At 37.1% G+C, this 24,122-nt stretch overlaps 1 protein-coding gene across 5 annotated transcripts in view; it reads left to right on the top strand.

The window, feature by feature from the left end:
• The first annotated feature begins 9,244 nt into the window (after nt 1-9,244).
• The window catches only part of BCLAF1 (BCL2 associated transcription factor 1), a 30,557-nt gene continuing 15,679 nt past the window's right edge, over nt 9,245-24,122 (top strand). For 2 of the 5 annotated variants that reach the window (XM_040449096.1, XM_040449098.1), the window contains exons 1-6: nt 9,245-9,379; nt 16,036-16,140; nt 18,194-18,307; nt 19,085-19,996; nt 21,077-21,742; nt 21,896-22,065. In XM_040449096.1, coding sequence (XP_040305030.1) covers nt 18,204-18,307; nt 19,085-19,996; nt 21,077-21,742; nt 21,896-22,065 — 1,852 coding nt within the window. In that variant the 5' untranslated portion in view covers nt 9,245-9,379; nt 16,036-16,140; nt 18,194-18,203. The remainder of the gene's footprint in view (nt 9,380-16,035; nt 16,141-18,193; nt 18,308-19,084; nt 19,997-21,076; nt 21,743-21,895; nt 22,066-24,122) is intronic. The other 3 variants (XM_040449097.1, XM_040449094.1, XM_040449095.1) reach the window with 3 other exon arrangements.

Here is a 24,122-nt window from a genome sequence, read left to right on the forward strand (position 1 = left end):
CCTAACATAGAGCAATGGCTAGCAAATGGCAGTTCACCAAGGACTACATTTCCCAGCCGCCATTGCATCAAGTTGTGGCTATGTAACTAGTTCACCCCCTGAAAATGTGATTAAAAATGGTATCTGCTTCTTCCAGGCCAAGGAGATAAAAAAGAGGTACATTTCCATGTTCTTTTCTCCTTTTGCCAGCTAGCACAAGGCAACAATGAGGCCATGGGTAGGATTAATTTTTTTTGTGTCATGGATTCTTTTGGCATACCGAAGAAGCCTCTGCATTCCCTCTCAGAATGTTTTCAATATGTATACAATAAAATACTAGAATTATAAAGAAAATAAATTGTATTAAATACAATTATCAAATTATTTATAAAATTAGTAATATGATAATATGTGGATATATTTGTCATCTATTGCTATGTAACAAGTTATCCCAAAACTTAGTGCTTAAAACATACATTATCTCCTGGTTTCTGTGGGTCAGGAGCAGCTTAGCTGAGTCGTTCTGGCTCAGAGTCTTTCAAAAGGCTACATTCAAGGTGACAACCAGGGATGTAATCATCTGAAAGCTGTAGATAACAAGAAAAAAAATCTGCAATTTGCATTTGCTACAAAGTCACAAGTACTGCTAATACTTCTGTGGTTTTTGTTTACATTCATAATTATAGGAAATGATAAATTTTGGTTCAGAGTTAAAAGGGATGTAATTTTCCTTATACAAGTATATTGACAACTCTGAATTCTATTCATGGATCCTTTGGAGGTTTGTGGACCCTTGAATTCTGCCCATGGGCCCTATGAGATGAAGGAGCCACAACATAGCCTAAGACCCTGAATTACTGCTTAAGGATATTTTTACTAACCTGGTATAATTGCCTGAAAATGTTGAGAGGAAAAGCTACTGCACGTAAGCCACTATGTGTATGAGAGTCATTTGTTACATAGCCTAGCCTATACTCCCTAGTACGTTTGCCTATTATGATATTGCTACTACTTCATTTTGTCTTTCAACATATACTTGCAAGCAAAATTTCAACTCACCTTTGTGTTAAATTCCATATATGTATCTCATTCCACTAACAACTAATTCACTAACTTAATATGTGTCAAGGACATATGGGGACTAAATTATATTTTTTCAGTGACTTTTACTTTATTTTTTTCCCCTCCAGTTTTCAGTTTTATGCACCAGATGGTTGCCAGCTGGATCCCTATGAATAAATTGCAAATGACCAATAATGATAAATATTTGTATGGCTCCTGCTCCTGAATGATTTTTAAGCACGTTAATGAACTTGTTTTCAAACAATGAGCATTTCATTGTGGGGGTAACAGATCATCTCATCTGCCATTGCCAGAAATATCTCCCTGAAATCTCCCTGAAATATTTCTCTAGACATTCTGTGTCTAGGCAAAGTTACTGGATGGGTTTGTGTTGGCAGAAATCAATCCAGCTACAGTACAATATTAAGTTTGCTTTTTTGGGGGTGGGGGGTCATGGACAGAAAAACAAAAATTGGCACAAACACTAGAAAAACAAAGTCAGGTCCATGATTTTACAATCCTTTCCAAAACTGAATTGAAAAATGAGCCAGTGGTCCTTAACTTTTTACCTAACTAGCCAGATTCCACTGTGACAAAATGAATTTTAAAAATAATTGTCCTGGAAAACATCAAGCCATTTTTAGGCATATCTATCATGGCTGGTTGGAATTCAGCATATAAGTTCCTTTTATTTATTTATTAAAGTTTTTTTTCATGTTTATTTATTTATTTATTTAGAGAGAGAGAGACAGAATCCCAAGCAGGCTCTGTACTGTCAGTGCAGAGCCCAAAGCGGGGCTTGATCTCAAGAACCTGGAGATCATGACCTGAGCCAAAATCAAGAGTTGGATGCTTTAACTGTTGGACCCACCCAGGGACCCCTCTATAAGTTCCTTTTAAATGGAAGCAAACAATTAAACATATATTGTTTTCTCACTGAATGGTAGTACTTCCTTTCATTGCTCAAAAGAAGATTCATGAAGCAAAACAGAAGACTGTAGGGCAACCAGGAAAAAAAAAAAAAGAAAGAAACAACTCAAATTCTTTCTGGAAGAAATAATATCCACCTAGCAGTAAGTTAGAATTAGGTTTATCAAGAACATGATTTAGTAACAGATATTTTATTCCTCTTTGTTAGAGTTTGACACCTGATTTATAAGAACAACATACAAAAAACATTTCTTAGTTCTTAACTCCTCGTGATCTTACACATTCAAATAAAATTAAGTAATCTAAATTTTAAAGTTTTATTATAAAAGTAATGCTTCTTGTAGAAATTTTAGAAAATATGAAAAGCAAAGGAAAAAAATTACTTAAAAATAACCTATAATGTGGCCATCCAAGTAGAAATACTCTACTTTTGAGGTTTATTCTTCATATTTCTATACAAATATATGTAATTTTTTTAATGAACTTTAGGATTTTTTTTTTTTTTTTTTTTTTTTTTACTAATTCTTACTTGGTTAACAGATAAAAGAGGCAGCCTGTCTTCATAAAGTTTTCCAAAGAAGTTTTATTTTTATTGTATTTCATTTCTTTGTGATTTTCACAGTGATGAAGCCCATATTATTTTTGCTGTAAGATTTAGTGACTGTTTTCTTGAAAAGCTAGGAGCTGAGCAGTCACAAAACCTTTACCTTTTAAGAACCAGGCTCCTATCATTGCTCCCATTTACTAGTCAGGATGCTGGATATTGAAGAGGACAGGGCTAAACAAGCATGATGAAAGCCCCTATCAAAAACTCACAAACTCTGACCTTGCTTTCAGAAGACAGGCCACTTTTAAACAAAATGATAGGTAAGCAAGCGATATTAAGCTAGAAGGGAAAAATCCAGGCCTTTTGGGATCAACCCATCGTTCTCCTGAACTACTCAAATATAGGGATAATTGATGGGGTAGTTTTCCAAGAGGTTAGAGCTGCTTAGTAATTTGGAAGACATCCATTTGGACTGCCTCCAAGCATAATTTCTCACAAAATACTCCCCCAAAGTGTTTTTGACCTAATCTCAAACACGTCCAGAAGGATGGAGTTTACAATCTCCCCTCCGATGTTGTAAATTCTCAGCCAAAAAGTAGTACAAAGACAGACTTTGAGTTAAACTTAGAGTTAAAACCCTGGCTCTTCAATTTGTTACCTGTTGGGTGAATTTTTTTAATCCTAAAAAAAATCAGTTTCCTTATTAATACAATGCAGATGCCAATACATTTCTTTGAGGATTGTTTGTGAATATTAAAATTATTATCACAGTATGTGGGGTATAGTAGATATTTAAAAGATATCATTTCCATTTGCTTCTATTTCCACCAACCCATCCCCAATCCTTAATGCCAAGAATAATTCTATTTGGCATTCAAATTGAACCCTTTTAACGTTTCTAGAGAAGCAAAGGAAAGCTAGCTACCTAGCCAGATTTCTTCTAATATTTTTAAGTACTTCCCCAGACCTAAGAGTCTCTCTCTTCCCTTCTCTCTCTCTCTCCCCCTGACCTCCTTCCCTTTTTTTAGTCATTTTGATAGGATGAGTTTTCTTAATTTTGTAGCTTTTTATTGCTTTTACTTCTTAACAATTTCCAACATATAGAATGAGTTGATTTCTGGTTACTCTATTTCAAGACAGACTTATTCACTTGTGACTCTGTTTCCACAGTTCCCTTGGCTCCTTTCATATGTTTTCTTCTTTAAATAGCATTTATTAAAGAATGAAGAAATAATCAGAAGGTTATTTATATTTTATTTTTTTTTTATTTTTTTTCCAACGTTTTTTATTTATTTTTGGGACAGAGAGAGACAGAGCATGAACGGGGGAGGGGCAGAGAGAGAGGGAGACACAGAATCGGAAACAGGCTCCAAGCCATCAGCCCAGAGCCTGACGCGGGGCTCGAACTCACGGACCACGAGATCGTGACCTGGCTGAAGTCGGACGCTTAACCGACTGCGCCACCCAGGCGCCCCTATATTTTAACTTAACATGGAAAACTTGTTCTAATAAAAGAAATATATAAATTGAAGTAAACTCATGACAAATTTGTTAGGACACTGTTGTATCTGTAATTGCTATAGTTATATGGAAACTAAAAATTTAACTCTATGATATAATTAAATACCATACTACACTACCATTATGATGCATATTTTTGCACATTTTAATAACTTTGAAACTAAAATGTATGTAATAATTGATGAACAATATTAATGTGCAGGATTTTTTTTCTTTCTTACTGGAACTACAACTGGCTTTTTAGATTTGCTGAAAATGCTATAAACAATTTTTTTTTTATAGAGCAAAGTATAATATTTTGTTTCTAAGGTAAACAATATATACAGACTATGGGACATAATATTAGAAATAAGATAAGGCAGTTAAGGGAAGGCCTCATCCTTTCCATAAAAAAAAAAAACAGAAAAAATTTCATGCTGCATTAAAATCAGTTATAACGTGATTACAGATGTATATTCTCATGATGAAATTTTTCACCAGTTCATTGCAAAAGAAAATTTGAATGTGCTTTTCTTTATAAATAGCTAAAGGACTAGGAGTCAAACAGCTGGGTCTCTAATAATGCTTGTAGAACATCCAAGGTAAATGGATTCAAGGTAAAATTATTTTACCAGCATTCAAAATAAAATTATAATGACCCTATATAAGATCATATTACTTATATGGAAGGCACAGTCATTTGCAAAGATGGCTAAAATTTTGCTCATGACCTGGATTTATCTCAAGACTCCCAGTAACTTTAAGGCCTCGACTAAGATTCATTCCTCTCTCATACATTTGCTCTCTAAAGCCTTTCAGTTTCATGGGGCAAGAGTCAGGCATTTCCATAAACTGAGCATGATCAAATTTTGGAGGAGCACAGAAGGTTCAGTTGTGGCCCTGATCATTACCTATCTTGATGAAAAATGTGTTGAATAACAGACAAATATGGCATCACAGTTCATCCAGCTGACTTTATCTACTTTTCAAAATTCGATCATCTTTTTGACATTAATGCAATTGTTTATCTCTGGAAAGTTGACAGGAATATACTTTCCATGCAGGTAATTCATATGTTTATAACTGAGCCAGCCTCTCAGAGAGATTATTTAATTCTGCTTTCTCTTCCACACTTATTTTATTGTACCTACCCTTAGTGCCTTGCTTTTTTAACCCTTTAAACATTCAATTTTTAGTTAATGTGCACCTAAATCCACCCTTGAGCTGTCTAGGCTTGCATAAGGATATCATACCAAATGGTCATCTTGGACCAGTGAATCGACAATTTCTGCCCATTTTGTTACCTGTCCCCTCATGTCTTGTCTTTTCTTACAGCACTAACAAATATAATGGCCTGAAAGCCTTCTACAGATTTTCATTTCATATCTATCCTATGTAGCAAAACACTGTGGCCCAGATCTTGGAACTACTTAATCTTCCCTAATTTAAGTGCTTTTGTGGTATATGCAATGAGTGGTTCAGGTAAGATCTAGACTGATAATCCCCAACACTGTCAAGCTGAGAAAGCATAGTATGGCAGGAAGAAGCAGTAATATTACTACTTATCTTGTGCCTTAATCGAATATATGAAAAAGGAAATTTGAAATAAAAGAAAACATTAATACTTAAAATATACCAAGTAAAACTGTATCATGCATCACTCATCTAGCAAGACCACTTAATCATTGCTTGGACACTATGAAATTTATAAATTTGTTTCTTTATTTATGGATAATAGAGAACTATTCGGATAAGTAAATAGGCATATATACACATTTGCTAGAGTATATATTCTATTACCTAGAATAGGACACATGGGAACTATCAATCAAGTTGCATAAAATAGGAACAACAATTGAGGTGAGGTTAATCTAATATTATCTCTATTTTAACTGTTTATGTGAGTAAATACTGCTGTGGAAACAAGGTGTTTTTAGAGTCAGATGGACCTTTGATAAAATCTGAATTCCTCACTTAACAGCCATGTGACTTTTGGCAAGATACTCTACCTCTCCAAGCTTCAATTTCTTTGCTGTTAAAATTAGGACTATATATTGACTGTTATGCAGTTTTGCTCAAATGCAACATATGTGTTCATAAAAATCACTGTGCTATGCAAAAATCACACAATAAAAACCACAGGTCTATGGAAAAACAGGATTAGGGTATGATCCTCAAAAACTTAATCAGTTACAAAAAAAAAAAAAAGGAACCTAACAAAAATGGTAGCAGACTTGACCAAGAAATAAATACTACAATTGATATAGTATTTTATCTTAAAAATACCTAAAGTTTACTTGTGGAAGTGGGTGTCGGGAAGCTTGTGAGTTGTTAGTTATTGTGAAGTGGTAGAAGGAGGGTTTCTAAAATCAAATGGAAAGCTGTAACATCAGAAGCAGATGGGTGTGAACTGAAGTAGCTGGCAGATGTTTGAGATGCTTGTATGTTTCAGTATTCCTACCTGGCTCAGTTCAGGCAGGTACAATTACTGCATTTACTTAGTGTTTCCTGCAGGTGAAATTACACATAAGCATATTCTGTCCTTTGTCTTTTTGACCTCACACACTTAAAACACTTATCTCTCTTGGTGTGGTAGTCAGCCTTCAAGATGGTCCCCAATGATCTCCACCTGCTGGTACTCACACCCTTGTGTAGCCCCCTTCCACACTGTACCAGGGTTTGGTCCAAGTGAAATACAGCAGAGTGATGGTGTGTCGCTTCTGAGATTAGGTTATAATAGCTTGTGTCTTGGGCTCTCCCTTTCTTGGATCATTTACTCTGGGGGGGAGGCGGCGGGGGGAAGCCAGCTACTGTGTAAAGGGACACTCAGGCATCCTATGGAGAAGTCCGTGTGATGAGCAACTGAGGTTTCCTGCCAACAACCCTGAATGATCTTGGAGTGAATCTGCAGACTTCAAATGACTGCAGTCTCAGCTGACAGACTGACTGCAACCTCATGAGATACCTTAAGCTAGAACCATCCAGATAACTCCTCCCAGATTCCTGACCCACAGACACTGTGAAAGAATAAAAATGTTGTTTTAAGCTACTAGATGTTGGGGTCGTTTGTACACAGCAATGAATAACTAATACACTCGATTTAACTTATTTTCTATTTCATTGGCTGTTCTTTCTCAGTTTCCTTTACTAGCTCCTCCTCCTCTTTTAACAAATTCCTAAATGTTGGGATTCTTTATCGTTCAGTCCCCAGTCATCTCTTGTCTATCTTTCATTCCATGATTTTAAGCATTATTTTTATATTTTATGTCCAAGCCAGAACACTCCTTTGAATTGCAACCCCCCACGTTCAACTTCATATCTTGTGTATCTACTTGGATGTTTCACACACATCTCAAACCTAACATAGTAAAAATGGAATTCCTGATTCCCTTCTCATATCCGGACATATTCATTCTTCTCTTTCCTATCATTCTTTCCAATCTTCCTAATTATTATAACAGTACCAAATCCACCCAGTTCATCAAAGCCACAACTTCCTTTATTTCCTCCCTTTCTGTAAAGTCCTAATGCAGTCCATCAGGAAGACCTGTCAATGCCATTTCTTTATTTTTTTTTTTAATTTTTTAAAATGTTTATTTATTTTTGAGAGAGAAAGAGAGCATGAGTGGGGGAGGGTTAGACACAGGAGACACACAATCCAAAGCAGGTTCCAGGCTCCGAGCTGTCAGCACGGAGCCGGATGCAAAGCTTGAACTCACGAATTGTGAGATCATGACCTGAGCCAAAGTCGGACGCTTAACCAACTGAGCCACCCAGGAGCCCCCTGTCAATCCCATTTCTAAACCATATTTACAACTTTTCCTTTTCCTACCATGATCATCATGACCTCAGTTAAACTACTAAAACAACATCCTAACTGATCCTCCCGTCCAGTGTCATGCCATACCTCTGATCAAAACCTTTCAACAACTTTCCCCTGTACCTGCAGAATACTAGAATTATATTGAGCTATCAGTGGCTAGGTTCTTTTTAGTATAGTTCACTCATTCAGCAAATACTTACCCAGCACCTACTAAATGCTTGGGACTTATTAGTGCACCATGGAGGCCAAAGATTACTGCTTCCACATTCAGATGGTGTTGGTGGTGGGGTGAGGGGCAGGCTGTATAGTGAGAGAAAACTGAGATACTTTTTCTAGCTGAGCCGGTAAATCGGGCTGAGAAAACGCCCTAAACAGTGTTAAATTCATAACTAGGGCCCAGCACTGGATTTAACTGACAGAAGACTGGTTGCTAATTACAACTTTGAAATCCTTTAAGGTAGTCTACGTCCCTAAACATCAAAGTAATAACGGTTCTAGGCCCTAAGGAAGAAAGTGCAGCCCAGACAAGTATTAACAGAAAATGTGCTATGGCTCTTATTTGAAATTCTACCCAAATCAAAAGCAGTTTGCCTATTTATAATCTGACTTACATTTTTGGCAGACCAAGCTACATTGGGCTGTTTCTCGGCCGGCATAAATAATCATTATGCTTCGTGCTGTGCATTATTTTTATACCTATGCCAACGTTCTGAGGTGCCCAAGTGGTAATGCTTTAGCACCATCGGGGGGAAAGAAGTACCACCCTCTGATGCAAACCAAGACAGCCTAAGACGCTCAGAACACTGCGGTGCAAACTCCTTTAGGGATAGCAGAGTTGGTCTGACATCACTCTGGAAGGGATTTAGCTCGTGGCCATTTTTCTACTATTGAAGTGTGTTTGGCACATTTCATATCAAAGCAAAAGCGACACTTGCAAGTGTCCGGTTAGGAGTCCAAGAAGAAACTAGGCGCTTGCTGGCAAAGGGAGGAGACTCGGTTTGAGAACACAGCCCTCTTGCTTCCCGGTCTTTTCTTCGGCCCGAGACTTTTTGTTTCTAGTCTGAGTCAGCGCCACAGAAAGAATAACGCAAACAAGCAAAAAAGTAGGGAGGGCAGAGAGATTCAGTGTACCCTCAGAGCGAAGTAGAAACGCCCGCGAATCGCACCGTGTAGCCAGAAGACCTCCCGACCCAACAGCCCACTCCGCCCACCGTCTACCGTCACCGCAACCGAGGCGGCAGCGCCAGACCGGAGGGCGGAGCCGCCAGATCTTCGCGCGAGATTAGCCACGCGAATTCCCAGAAAGCCTCAGGCAAATCTTAATAGCAGCCAGGAAGTCGGTTTAGGGCGGAAGGGTGGGCGGGGCTAGGCCAGATATTTAGCGGCACTGCAGGCCACGCCCCAAATCGGAAGTGACGGAAACGAGCTAGCGCGTCGAAGATACCTCTATGGTTTTCCTCCCGTGCTTGAGTCGGGAAATGGCCGCTGTGTAGTTACAACGGAGATAAGTCCCGGGAACCGTGCTTTCGGCGTTTCAGGTAGGCCTCATGCTGCATTCAAGTCACTCAAAGGGCAGTAAATACCGAGGACGAGTGAATTATTGTTGAATCTTTTGTGGGTGGTGACGGGTTGGCGGCTACAGGAGGACCCAGGAGACGTTTTGCCGTTATTTATGCGTTTCCCCGTCAGATCTTCTCAGGTTTTCGAGGCACTACAGGTCGAAAAGGTGGGGGGTGGGGTGAGTAGCGAGAACGGTGCGCGCGCGCGCGCGGTTGCGAACCTGGCTCGAAACCCAGAGACCGCGCGGCCTTTCCCTGCGCGTGCGCACATCTCCCTCTTCAACCCTTCCCCCATTTCCTCGGCCCGGACCCTTGCGCGCGCCCGACTGAAAGCTCTCCCGGCGCACGCGCGCTTCCTCCTTTCTCCGCCTACGGCTCCTGAGGCCGCTGGAGGTGCAGCTTGTGTTCGCTTCTTATTGGCTGGGATCGCCACCTTTCTTTCCAGGCTTTGATAAAACAGCTATGACCTGCAGCAAAGTGCGTTGGGTAGGTTGACTCCTTTCTGCGTCGTCTTTAAACTCCTCTTTCCCGGTTTCACGCTACCCATCGGTTTACGCCTCGTTTTTTAAAATTCGGTTCTGTTCTGGGAACGTGTTCAGCTGTCCCCGTCACTGACCCCGGAATCTGCCTCCCGCCCTCGGTGTCGCGGGACAGTTTTCTCCGAGGTTAATCTTCCTGGATCGCCTTGGAAACCCACTCTATTTTTAAGCGAACCTGCACTCTTGACCCTTAAAGAGTTGGTGCCTGGTTACTGTTTCCTAGCATGGGGAGCAGGCCTTAGCTGATGGATCCAAGAGTAGCCCTGTCACACCCGGTCCCAAAAGGCAGTTCTCCAGTAGTACAAGCGAAACCACGTCCTTTTTTCGGCAAGTGATTCAGGTCTTTTGTCGTGTCAGAAATGTTGCATCCATGGTAGGTAGACGGTGGAATAAATGGGTGGGAGTGGTGAGCTAAAGTTAGGGACTTTGCCCTCATTTTAAGTCCATAAGTTGGCTTTCTTTACTTTGAAGACCTAACTTATTAGAATCAAGCAGTAGTACTACTGGCAACTACTTTTCTACGTCAAACTTTTTTTTTTTTTTAGCGTTTTAGATTGGAAAACTTAGGACTAAAGTTGAAGGCAAATGTAACCCAAACTGACGTTAGAGATGTGTTCAGACACATCTTTTTGCAGCAGCGCCTTTTACTGTTTCTCTGGTATTAAAAAGTAAGCCAAAATTCCTTAATCTTCGTGTAAATTGTCATTCCAGTTGGACTTTAGTTGGAATGGGGCTACTGTTTAGACAGTAAAGGATCTTTACATAGGAAAAGCTGCTACAAGTTTGTTTGCATTTTTATGTGATTCTAGCCAATTGAGGATAATTTGATGAGAAGGATTGTGTGTCTAAACTCATAGCTGAACAACCCAAAGTTGAAAGATGGCTTATAGCCATCTTGTTTTAAGGATCCCAGTTTTCACTGTAACGTTGTGGTAAACTTGGAATCGCCCTCCATTTAGGTAATTAAAATGGTGGCATGGGAGATGTTTAGCTAGAGCTAATTCTTGTAAGAACAATAGTACTTTAGGACTTGGAGACAGATCTGTAAAACACCCTTGATAGGCTCAGGTCTAGTTGAATTTAACTAGCTGTATTAGATTTAACTGTGTTCAAAAGACTTGTGGAAATAGAAGTCTCTTCAGTGCTATATAGAGCTTTGGATTGGGAGTTTCCGGAAACTACATTCATGTGTGTGTTTATTTAATTTGAGAGAGAGAGAGTGTGTGAGAGAGTGCTCTCAGTTGAGCGGGGGAGGGGCTGCGAGAGGATGAGAGAGAATCCCAAGCAGGTTCCATGCTGTCGGCGCAGAGCCCTACTCAAGGGTCTCATGAACACTGAAATCATGACCTGAGCCAAAATCAAGAATTGGTTGCCCAACTGACCGAGCTACCCAGGCGCCCCTCAAAAGTGCATTCAAAACTATTAGTTGAACAGTAGCTGAATTCCACTGTGTAATTTGCAGTGATTTATTGACAAAGAAGTAGGTAAGGGAATCTAGAAGCCCAACCTATCTCTGGGTAGTAAGTGTACATGGTTAGGTTATACTTCTAGGTTATGGATTTGTTCCTTTTTCACACACAGCTTCTTACATAGTGGTCATTTGTGTGTTATTTCAGGGTCTTAAGCTTTGATTTTTTTTTTTTTTTTACCCGGGACTGGAAAAAAAAAAAAAAACTAGTCTACAGATGTTAAGGTAGTAATAATTGTAGCCTACATTTGTATAATATTTTGTGGAGTTTTCAAACTTGATCTAATATTTCCCCACTTAGGTTAGAGACCAGGAAGGTAGAAAACTTACTTAAGGCTCCATGAACCAGGGAGTGGCACAGCCTGATCTAGAATGCAGGTATTTTTCTCATTTCCATGCTCTCTTTTTTTTTTTTAAAGCAGGATGACAAAAGTGGACAAAGAACTAAAAACTTGTGACTAAATCATTTTTCAAAACCTTGCATTTATTTATTTATTTATTTATTTAATGTTTATTTTTGAGAGAGAGAGAGAGAGAGTGTGAGCAAGGGAGGGGCAGAGAGAGAGGGAGATACAGAATCTAAAGCAGGTTCCAGGCTCTGAGCTGTCAGCATAGAGCCCAACGTGGGGCTCGAACCCACGAACTGTGAGATCATGACCTGAGCCAAAGTCGGACGTTTAACCCACAGAGCCACCCAGGCACCCCTCAGAAGCTTTTAATTATGGAAATTTTCAAGCACAAAAGCAGAGAAAATAGTGAACTCTGATGTTCTCGTTATTTAAGTTTAGCAATTAGCCATTTACCAATTCTAATATTATTTACTTATCTTTATTTGGAGTTTTTTAAAGCAAAATTCTCGTTATTTTGTTCCACATTTATAATGTTGATTAATGCTGTATCAAAAATATTCTTACAAGAATCACTCGAAGTAAAATTAGTGGATAACCTGTAGGTAAAGCTGTCACAAGCCAGGTTTAACAATAATGATAGCTAACATTTGAGTGCATACCGTGTGCTAAAGGTTAGGCTGTTTACATTTATTCAATTTGTGTAACATTAAACCTATGAGTTAGTACCATTATTAGCCTTATTTTATACCTGTGGAAGTTAAAGCTGAAGGCGAGTAAGGTAACTTGACCAGTGTTGGGCATCTAGCTAATGGTCAAGTCAGATTTTTGAACCTAGTCTATTGGAATAATAGTCTTAGGATATAATTTTTAGCGTTATTAAAGATGTGAGTAGCAATAATTTGTATCACAATTTGGAAGCCAAACTCCCTGAATCTGCTAAAATGAAGACTTGGTTCAAATATGCTTGATTGGGTGATCTAAAGAATCCATTTTGGGGGCGCTTCAGTGTTGTTGAACTCCATTGTCTGCTCTTTTCATTATTTGTGTTCTAGCTGATCATAATGTATTGCATAAAAGGTACACTTTGTTAAGGTATTTAAGAACTTTAAACATAAAGCTTGACTTACTCTCTTACATTCCTCACTGGTTGGTGAATCAGTTGGAAAAATGCATAAAGCAATTTATTCCCTCTCTTTTTACATTTCTTTTTCTGATGTTAGTGAGTGATCTAAGGTTGTAATAAAGGGATGATTGATTTGGCATTTTGAATTCTATATATAGGTTATGGCCACATCAAGCACCTGTCAGTATATTGGAGAGAGCACAGGAGTTGGAATCAGGAGGTCTGGGTTAAATTTTGGATTAACCATTTTACACTCTGTGACCATAGGCATCCAAAAATGGCAAACTAATCTCTTGTTTTCTCTCCCAAACTTGCACATCACCCAGATGTTTGAGCCCAAAACTGAGAATTTAGGACCGCGGTTTTCTTTTTTCCCCCCTTCTCTCTGATCCACACCAACAACCTGTGAACAAGTACTGGTTGACTGCACTTCCAAACTAGATTCTGGGCTTCTTTTTTCTAGCTTTATTGCTACTATCTTTTCCAGGTAACCAATTATATTGAATTTCAGCCTTGTAATTTATCTCCTTGATCTCTCCCTGTTGTTCATGCTGTTCACAGCAGCCATCTTAAAACGTGAATGCGATGCTGTGACTTCCCTGATTGCGGAGCCTTCCCAATATATTTAGATTTTACTCTGGCCTTCTTACTAGATGCAGTTTGATCTGGTCCTTTCCTGCCTTTTCTACTTTATCTCACATCCTCTCCTCTCACAGTGCCTCAACTTAGTGTTCTTTCTGTCCTGAATTTGCCAAGGTTGTGCCTTCTGCCTAGAATGCTGTTCTTTCTGTGGAACCTTGAAATGTCCCTTGAATTTAACCTTAATGTTAGGGCCCAAGAACCCATTTTTGTAGTCCTTTATACTTTCTAACACATCATGTTCTGGGTTTTTCCCCCTCTCCCTTTCTCCCTTGTGAACATAATTTCCAAGGGAATAGGAAACTTAATGTTTCACTTAAAGTACACTATTTCCAGTGCTGGAATAATAGTACCTGGCATGTAATAGGCACCATGTAAATTCAGATGAATTCTAAAAGTTTAGAGTTCTCTTAATTTGAGAGAAGAGGTTATGAGATTATGAGCATTAAGTGAGATGATTTTATTTAAGGTCACCTAGCATAATTCTTAAGTTGGTACTTAAGATGTCTTTGCTATGATTTGTTGATTTCTGTTCTTCACTAGTTAGTTTTTGGGGAGCAGGCACCTCTGCCATAGTCATGTTTCCCATAAAACTAGCACAGTGCTTTGTACATAGATTTTCATTAAAAAAAGAATTCGCTGAGCTGACTATAGTCTTTGTACTGACTACGTTAAATATTAATGTTAAATGTTAAATATATTTTTCATTAAATATTATATATTAAATAGTATTAAACATATTATGTGTCATGCTTCACATATGATTTTTGAATTCTTGGTATGGGTACTTGAATATACTTACAGATTGTGAGCAAGAATATGTATCTATTAGTAAAACAGCCTTCAGCCCTTCCTCCCTTTATTATTTCTAGTGTATATTTTCTTGGAATTTCAAAAAAAAATCATGACTTGGAGTAAAGAGGGATTTGGCAGTTGACTTTTTCTTCAGATATGCAGAAATTAAAATTAGCCTTTTAGAAATGTTTAGGGAAAGTGTTAACTAAAATGAGTCTTGTACCACTTCCAGTAATGAATCAGTAGTGTTGGACTTAGAAGGTCCAGAGTAAAGAGTTTCATAACAATACATCAATTTAGAAGATTAGAGTTTTTCTCTGCCCCCACCCCCCCTTGGGGGATTCGATATTTTTAAAACTAAACATGCATGTACTTTAGAAATCCTTTTGTTTTTGTATCCAGTCTTGTATTTTTATTGTATTTTATTTTACTATGTTTTTCTTAATTACTAAGTTCCTGTTCTTTGTAGATTGAACCTTAAATCTCTTAATTTTCCCAGCAGTAGGGCCATGGGTATTTAGGGGACAATATTCTTAACTTTTTTTAAAGTTTATTTATTTTGAGAGAGAGAGATGGAGAGGGAGTGGCGGAGAGAGGGAGAATCCCACGCAGGCTCTGCAGTGGCAGCACAGAGTCCAATGTGGGGCTCAAACCCACGAACCCCACCAACCTTGAGATCACGACCTGAGCTGAAATCAAGAGTCAGCTGCTTAACCAACTAAGCCACCCAGGCACCCTAGGGGACAACATTGTTGATTGACCAGTTTAATTTTATCATTTCTTTTCCTTTGTATTTCTACTTTTCATTGCATTTTTTATTGGATCTTTGGTAAGATTCACAGATTTTCATATTTATGTATATTTTTTTCATTAAAAGTGGTTTATGAATTTGTTGATTTTAGGCATGTATCAATCTTGTATTCTTTAGTTTCTGCTCCCTTCATGTTTTTTTGAATGTCCTATGCACATGATTGGTAATCACTGAATGTTATTTATAAAGCTAACTTTTTCAGTATTGATAACTGCTTAATATTTTGTGCAAAATTTAAATTTATTTGTGTAGTAATAGTAAATTAGGAACAGTATTGGCTTTTATTAGATACTTGTTTCATTTACAAGTTGTTCTTTTATTGGAACGTTTGTACATGTATTAAAATGCTTTTAGGTACAGAGCTAGGATTACTTTGATAGCTGTTCATATGAATTTTAGAAACCTGTTTCAAATGAAATTGTAGAAAGGAAGTGGCCAAAAGAGAATAAAGATTAAGATAAGTAGCAAAACATTAAACTCATACTTTAGGTAAGTTATATAGTTAAGAGCATTATGAATACTAATAACCAATAGGTGACATGTTTTGCTATTCCAAGAGTACCATATTTGGCATTATATTAGCCACTTTGAAATTTTTTTGATAGGATAGCAGCATAGCTTCTGTTTTCTAAAGCTCAAATTGCTATCATTAAAATTCAAGTATTTAAAAAGTAAAAGTGCTGTCAGTTTCATGGTGCACATCTGCATTCTGATTAAAACAAAAAAAATTTCTTAAGCTTTTATGGTCAAAAGTTTATTTCCTAAATCAGTCTCCCTTTCCCTAAAATCATTAGTGCCTTTATTGAGAGTTTATTTCACTGCCTAATATGATTCATTGTTGTGAAAAGTGGGTATTTTAATTTACCACAAATCAAACTCCTTGTGTGTTTTTTTTTTTAATCTTTGCTAGGAATTTGAATTCAGAGTTTAATTTCTCAGAACGTTTTCTCCAGGAAGAATTTTAACAACATCTCAAAGACTTCACTTGACTGCTTAATCCTGCATAAAACCCAAGGTAAATAGCATTCATTTTTCTAGTTTTCAGTTTTAGTTTGAGAAAATGTGACTACCTAATTCATAATTCTGTCTGAGTGATTAAAAGTGATGTAGTCTGAAGCTTTTGTGGTGTTTGTTTTGGTGGCTTGAATGAAGTAAGCCAGATTTTATGTTAAGTTTTATGAGTTTTATGAGAAAACTTTTTTTTTTATGAGAAAGATTCTCTATCTACTGCCTCTGTGTTGTGTGCCTGCTTCCACTTTTATACATCAATTTAAAGACTCAGAACATAAAGCTGTTTAAAAATAACAAAATAACTCCTTCCCTTATGCATATAAGAGAAATTCTATAACTTTTTAACACTTTTGCACTGATGGTAATTAAAGTTGATTGTATTACTTGTGTCAACTCATTTAGTACTCAGTACAACTCTGAGGAAGGTAGTATCTTTACATATGCCTTATTTATGAGAAGATAGAGGTGACGTTTGTGTATTTGAGGATAGTTATGTTTTATTTTGAGATAAATATATATATCTGAAACCCTGAATTTGTTATTTTTTAAATGTTTATTTATTTTTGAGAGAGTGCATGAGAGTGGAGTTGGGGGCAGAAAGGGGGGACAGAGGAGGATCCGAAGTGGGCTTCGTACTGACAGCAGCAAGCCCATTGTGGAACTTGAACTCACAAACTGAGATCGTGACCTGAGCTGAAGTTGGACACGTAACCCACTAAGCCTCCCAAGTGCCCTGTCATTTGTTTTTTGATGAAGTATATGCAGATATGATGGTTGCTTTTTCTGTAATTCAACTCAGCGTTAGCACTTATAAATATTATTTCATAATACTGAGCAGAGCCTAGGTAGGTAAAGTTAAACGCCTTCAAAAATATTGGGTTGTAAGAGAATTGGAGGCTGTTGCAAGTTTAGTGAGTCAATTTTTATGGAAACAATGATTTCGGTAATAAGTTAGTTGAAATTTGGAAATAGTTATAGCATAAACAAACTTGGGGGGCACATATAAACTTGGGAGGTACATATATAGGTTTAATTTTGTGAGTAGATTTCCTAAATCATTTCGTCTTATTATGATTTCTGTACCCAATGAGGTCTGATTATTCCATTAGATATTAATGCAATATTAGAAAAAGTTAGAATACTCGTGCCCAACTTCTCTCTTTCTTGTAGTTCCACTGTCTTTTTTTGCAGCAATCTTTACAGTCCATTGACTTACCAGAAAGCTACAGGGTGAACTAGCATTGTCACATAAGTCCATTTTTCTAATGTAGTCATGCAGCATTATATGCATGGAGTGGTTAATTTAGTCCCATTTTAAGGCCATAAAGCACTTAGGATGACAGTCGCTAGGTTTATTATTATTATTATTATTTTTAGTATTATGCCACTTGTGTTTTGTTTCAGGTTCCTTATTTGTAATACTGTGATATTTATCTTTTTTACAGGAGAGGTAGGCATTTGTATTGGTCATGGAATAACCTCTAACATGCTGCTGCAGTCTGATATTACTTTCTGGCTTCTGCAGCTGCTTCCTTTTTGAATTAAGGCATGTAGGTGCTGTTGTGTCTACAATATATAGTACCTGTTATGCAGGTGAAGATATAGTTTTAGTCAGGGGTAATTGTCTCAGTATTCATTTGAAAATGATGAGTAAGATCCTGGGGCGCCTGGGTGGCTCAGTCGGTTGAGCGTCAGACTTCAGCTCAGGTCATGGTCTTGCAGTTCGTGAATTCAAGCCCCGTGTCAGGCTCTGTGCTAACAAACAGCTCAGAGCCTGGAGCCTGCTTCGGATTCTGTCTCTCTCTCTTTCTCTTCCTCCCCCCCTCCCCCTTTCTCTCCCCCCTCCCCTGCTCATGCTCTGCCTCTCTCTGTCTCTCAGAAATTAATAAATGTTTAAAAAAAAAGTTAAAAAAAAAAAGAAACAATGATGAGTAAGATCCTTAGAGAAACTTGCGCCTTGTAAAATTCAATTTGTCTTATGTGAAACTTCTTTAATTGAATGGTAGTTTTTTTTTGTTTTTTTGTTTTTTTTACTTTTTTGCTCTCTTATTGACTAGGAGAAAAGAAATGGGTCGCTCCAATTCTAGATCACATTCTTCGAGATCAAAGTCTAGATCACAGTCTAGTTCTCGATCAAGATCAAGATCACATTCTAGAAAGAAGAGATACAGGTGAATTCCTGTGTTTTTAATTCTTTTAATAATGATAGTGGTATTGGTTGATGTTCATGGAGTGCTTGCTATATTTAGACACAATGCTTAAGTCATTAATATATTCTCAAATAACCCTGGGAAATGAATCCATCTACCTTCATTGTAGAGTTGGGGAAATTGAGAATTGTTTAGGTTGCAAGCTAGTAAATGGCAGAGCTTAGGTTTGATTTCAGTTAGTCTGACTTCAGATCTCAGATTCTTATTATACTGTACATGTATGGTAGATTTCTTTGAATTTACATTAAGAGATGAATAATGGGAGAACTATTTGACAGTAAATCATCTTTGCATATTATTTCATAGTTTCTCATTATTTCTGATTCTGATGTCTCAATATTATGTGTGCATTTGGCCAGTAGTATGTCATTGATGAGTATTTTTCCATGCCTATAAGTACCTGAATAACTTTTACTATAAGTTTTACTATAAGTACCTGAATAACTTTTCTGTAATTTGTTTAGTATGTCCTCCTGTTAGGTATATCCATTTTTTCCCTTTTTTGTGTGCCTTCATTCCTAAGGCCTTTACTTTATTCTTCCAGTATTTACCTTAGTAATGAAACTTTGTTCATTGAAAACAGTAAACTTTACTTTTGTATCAATGAGAGGGTTTTTTTTTTTCATATACATTTTTGATTGGACTATTTACATGTTATTTTCAACCAGAAGTATTTAGAACAGAACGGTAGAATAGAATCGTTTGTTTTTCTTACATTGATATTTATTTCATTTTTAGTTCTAGGTCTCGTTCCAGGACATACTCAAGATCTCGTAGTAGAGATCGTATTTATTCTAGAGATTATCGTCGAGATTACAGAAATAATAGAGGAATGAGACGACCTTATGGGTACAGAGGAAGGGGCAGAGGGTATTATCAAGGAGGAGGAGGTAGATACCATCGAGGTGGTTATAGACCTGTCTGGAATAGAAGACACTCTAGGAGTCCTAGACGAGGTCGTTCACGTTCCAGGAGTCCAAAAAGAAGATCCGTTTCTTCTCAAAGATCCCGAAGCAGATCTCGCCGGTCATATAGATCTTCTAGGTCTCCAAGATCATCCTCTTCTCGTTCTTCATCCCCATATAGCAAATCTCCTGTCTCTAAAAGACGAGGGTCTCAGGAAAAACAAACCAAAAAAGCTGAAGGGGAGCCCCAAGAAGAGAGTCCTTTGAAAAGTAAATCACAGGAGGAACCGAAAGATACATTTGAACATGATCCATCTGAATCTATTGATGAGTTTAACAAATCATCAGCCACATCTGGTGATATTTGGCCTGGCCTTTCAGCCTATGATAACAGTCCCAGATCTCCTCACAGTCCTTCACCGATCGCTACACCACCTAGTCAGAGTTCGTCTTGCTCTGATGCCCCCATGCTCAGTACAGTTCACTCTGCAAAAAACACCCCCTCTCAGCATTCACATTCCATTCAGCATAGTCCTGAAAGATCTGGGTCTGGTTCTGTTGGAAATGGATCTAGTCGGTACAGTCCTTCTCAGAATAGTCCAATTCATCATATCCCTTCACGAAGAAGCCCTGCAAAGACAATCACACCACAGAATGCTCCAAGAGATGAGGCTAGGGGACGTTCTTCATTTTATCCTGATGGTGGAGATCAGGAAACTGCAAAGACAGGAAAATTCTTGAAAAGGTAAACGCTAAAGTCTTTAGATTATAATATTAATAGTTTGTTCTTTGTATTCTGTTTGGGTATATAAGACTTGCATTGTTTTTACTCCTGACTTTTTTATAATTCCAAGTGGTTTTTACTACATTTGGTTAACTGTGGAAATTAAGTGTTTTAATAGAAGCTAATTTATATTTCTTTTCAATTTTAATCCATTTTTAGTCAGTCTAGAATTAATGTAAACAAAAAAATGTAGTAACATAAAGCATAACTAATAGTTATGTTGTAACAACTTAATTTTGTGTTAGAGCATTGAAAGCTTATTTTGTTTTCTTCACCATTATAACGTGGCCTATGTGAATAATAGTTACAGTACGTGCTCTTACTTTTGTGGTATTCTACATGCAACTGGCAATTCTTAATAAATCTGACTATAGAAAAGCTAATTATTTCTTGCTCTAGTAACCTTTGAAATATACTTTGTTTAAATTCTGATTTCAAGCATTGCCGAAGAGTTGCTAAAAAACTCAGTGAAAATTGGTTGCTAAATGTAGTTTGAGAAAATAGAACAGGCATGCTATTTATGGCATATTGCTGTATAACCTAGAATAAAATTTTTTATTGAACTAATACAGTTTCTAAGTATTGCCAGAAATCATTTTCTGCAGCAGAGTAGATGTGAAATATTTTGTGATTTCACTTAGAGTATTAAATAATATTACTAAGTTTACTTTTGTGAATTCATTTATTTTAGTAGGGAAGTGTAATAGTCTGAAATTTTGAGTATAATTATATGTAGAGTTCTGATAGATAGGTACATTGTTTATTAGTGGTTCTTAGCCTCAAAAATTAAAGTGTTGCATGTTATAGAATTTCTGGAATTGGATTTGTTCGTGCAGAATTGTGGCTATGACTAGAACAGGTTTTTGAGAGTGCTGTATGGCTGCTTTTAATGTTTTTTTAAAAGAATTATGAAAAACAGTTTTCGGTGGTTTTTTTTCTCTTATTACTGGTCCTGCGATGTTGGGCAACATGTAGAAGTATACAAGTGATCCACAGTGAATGCAATCCAGAGTTACCATCCTCTTCTCTGCTTATTCACAGGTTCACAGATGAAGAGTCTAGAGTATTCCTGCTTGATAGGGGTAATACCAGGGATAAAGAGGCTCCAAAGGAGAAAGGATCAGAGAAAGGGAGGGCAGAGGGAGAATGGGAAGATCAGGAAGCTCTAGATTACTTTAGCGATAAAGAGTCTGGAAAACAAAAGTTTAATGATTCCGAAGGGGATGACACAGAGGAGACAGAGGACTATAGACAGTTCAGGAAGTCAGTCCTTGCAGATCAGGGTAAAAATTTTGCTACTACATCTCACCGGAATACTGAGGAGGAAGGACCCAAGTACAAGTCCAAAGTTTCACTGAAAGGCAATAGAGAAAGTGATGGATTTAGAGAAGAAAAAAACTATAAACTTAAAGAGACTGGCTACGTAGTGGAAAGGCCTAGCACTGCAAAAGATAAGCACAAGGAAGACGACAAAAATTCTGAAAGAATAACAGTAAAGAAAGAAACTCAGTCACCTGAGCAGGTAAAGTCTGAAAAGCTCAAAGACCTCTTTGATTACAGTCCCCCTCTACACAAGAATCTGGATGCACGAGAAAAGTCTACCTTCAGAGAGGAGAGCCCACTTAGGATCAAAATGATAGCCAGTGATTCTCATCGACCTGAAGTCAAACTCAAAATGGCACCCGTTCCACTTGATGATTCTAACAGGTAATTCCACATTGATACCCAGGAAGTAACCTGTGGTTGCTTAGTTAATATTCTAGTTAATTATCTTATTTTGTGAACACACTCCCATTTTCGTATTCAAACCAATGGTATATTTTGTTTGTTATGTGTGTGTGTGTTACCGATATGCTCCAGACCTGCTTCCTTGACTAAAGACAGGCTACTTGCTAGTACACTTGTCCATTCTGTCAAGAAAGAACAAGAATTCCGATCCATCTTTGACCACATTAAGTTGCCACAGGCCAGCAAAAGCACTTCAGAGTCATTTATTCAACACATTGTGTCCTTGGTTCATCATGTTAAAGGTATGTTTATTAGTACGAATTAAGTATTTCTTGTAAATGAAAGTGAACAACTAGGCTTTTAATAATTAATGCACTCTAGGGCTAGCAAGTAATATATAGACACCATGAGAAATTTGGAAAAATAGTTTCATGAAAGAGCTATCAGTTTTGTTAGCATTAAGACCCATAGAGATACTTAATACAAAGTTTTTTAAAACACTAAATAGAGTTAAAACACACTCTAAAAATCTGTATTGTGACAAAACTGATACATATTTAATGCAAAGTCTTTGAAATGTGTCATACTGTATTGGAAGGGTAGAATGCTTACAGATGATTTATCCTTGCATGCATATGACTTAACAATGTACTCTTGCATAGATTTAGAATAAAGCAAGGCCATGGTGACTTGAGTATTACTGAGAGTAATACTTCAACTTTTATTTTTTTTTTTTTATTTTTTTTTTTTAAACGTTTATTTATTTTTGGGACAGAGAGAGACAGAGCATGAACGGGGGAGGGGCAGAGAGAGAGGGAGACTCAGAATCGGAAACAGCCTCCAGGCTCTGAGCCATCAGCCCAGAGCCCGACGCGGGGCTCGAACTCACGGACCGCGAGATCGTGACCTGGCTGAAGTCGGATGCTTAACCGACTGTGCCACCCAGGCGCCCCAATACTTCAACTTTTAAAGAAACCCGATACCAGTGGAAAAACAGTATTGTTTTTCTATCTATATTTTTGTGTTACTTAATTTGTTGTAATACTTAGCTTTTTAAAATGACAGGTAACCTGGAAAAAGAATTATTGGAAGTTTTAAAGGGGAAAGAGTTCAAGTGATTTAAAAATGTTAGATGAGTAGTGATTACATGAATAGTGGATGATAATAACCTTTTTTTTAAGTCCTAAAGATGTTACATGTGTTCATTTTAGCTAAAGTAATGATGCTCTATTTTCACCCGTATGTAATTCTAGCTTCAAAGTTACTAATAATTTTCAAATGTTTTAGGGTATGACTTTTTGGGCAATTAGGTTGTTTTGTTTTTGTTATTTTCTTTTTGTGTTTAAAAGGCAGCTTACTATGAAATAGGTTCTTACCCAGGAAGCTACGTGGTTGTTGGTCTTAAAAGCCATTTTTTAAAAAAAAATTTGTCTTTTTATGAGAACAACTCATTGTAATAGCTGAAACTTGTCATTAGCAAATTCTTTATGCAGTTGATGTCTCAAAACAGTGAATAGTTAATTTCTTTTTGACTGTAATTATTTAAACAGGGTAACAAAAAAGTTTTGTTATTTGGCTATAACTAGGTTTGTGAACCAGTTTGTGACCATATTATTGTGGTACATAAAATATGAAACATTAACATTTTTCCTTTTTTTTTTGCCTTTTTTTTTTTTTTTTTTGCCTTTTTTTGACCTGTCTCCACATTTTACAGTTTATTGCTGAATTTTGAGATCAGGTTTTGATAAATTTTTTCTTTTTCATTTTCTTTTTCTTTTTTTCTTTTTTTTTTTTTTTAAAGAACTATAGTTATGTTTCATTATTGGTATTGTGCAACCGATCTGAACAGCTCTTTCTTAATTTAGAGCTGAAAATGCCCAGTGATGTTTTCTTTTTCATTGTAACTAGGTCCTGGAATATGTTTTGAAATGGCAAAATCCATGTTTCAAAGTAAAATAGCTGTTGAAAGATACAGGCAAAGTTGAATCTTCTGTCTTCCTGGCAAAAATGGCATAAAAACTGAGTTGCTAGCTCAAATTCCTGGGTTTCATGGAATTATGATTGAGGCACTACCCTTGTAGTGGCCGTTTCAAGTTTTAATGATTGGTTATGAGACATGTGCTGGATATTGGGCGGTAAGTTGACAAAGATGTATGTTGACCTGTTAAGCAGATAGCTTACTTAGTAATGTAACATTTCATGACTTTATACGTCTTTCTATTTTACGTTTACAGCGTATCTTGAATGGTTTAAAAACTAGTATTGATAATACTAATTTTAAAATTTAAGAGAAGGACAAGAGAATAATAGAGAATGTGCTGTCAGGTTTGCCAAGATGCCAGATTGTTGGAGTAATTAG

Source organism: Herpailurus yagouaroundi, unplaced genomic scaffold (assembly GCF_014898765.1).
Source record: "Herpailurus yagouaroundi ecotype Mexico unplaced genomic scaffold, PumYag 198, whole genome shotgun sequence".
NCBI lineage: Eukaryota > Metazoa > Chordata > Mammalia > Carnivora > Felidae > Herpailurus > Herpailurus yagouaroundi.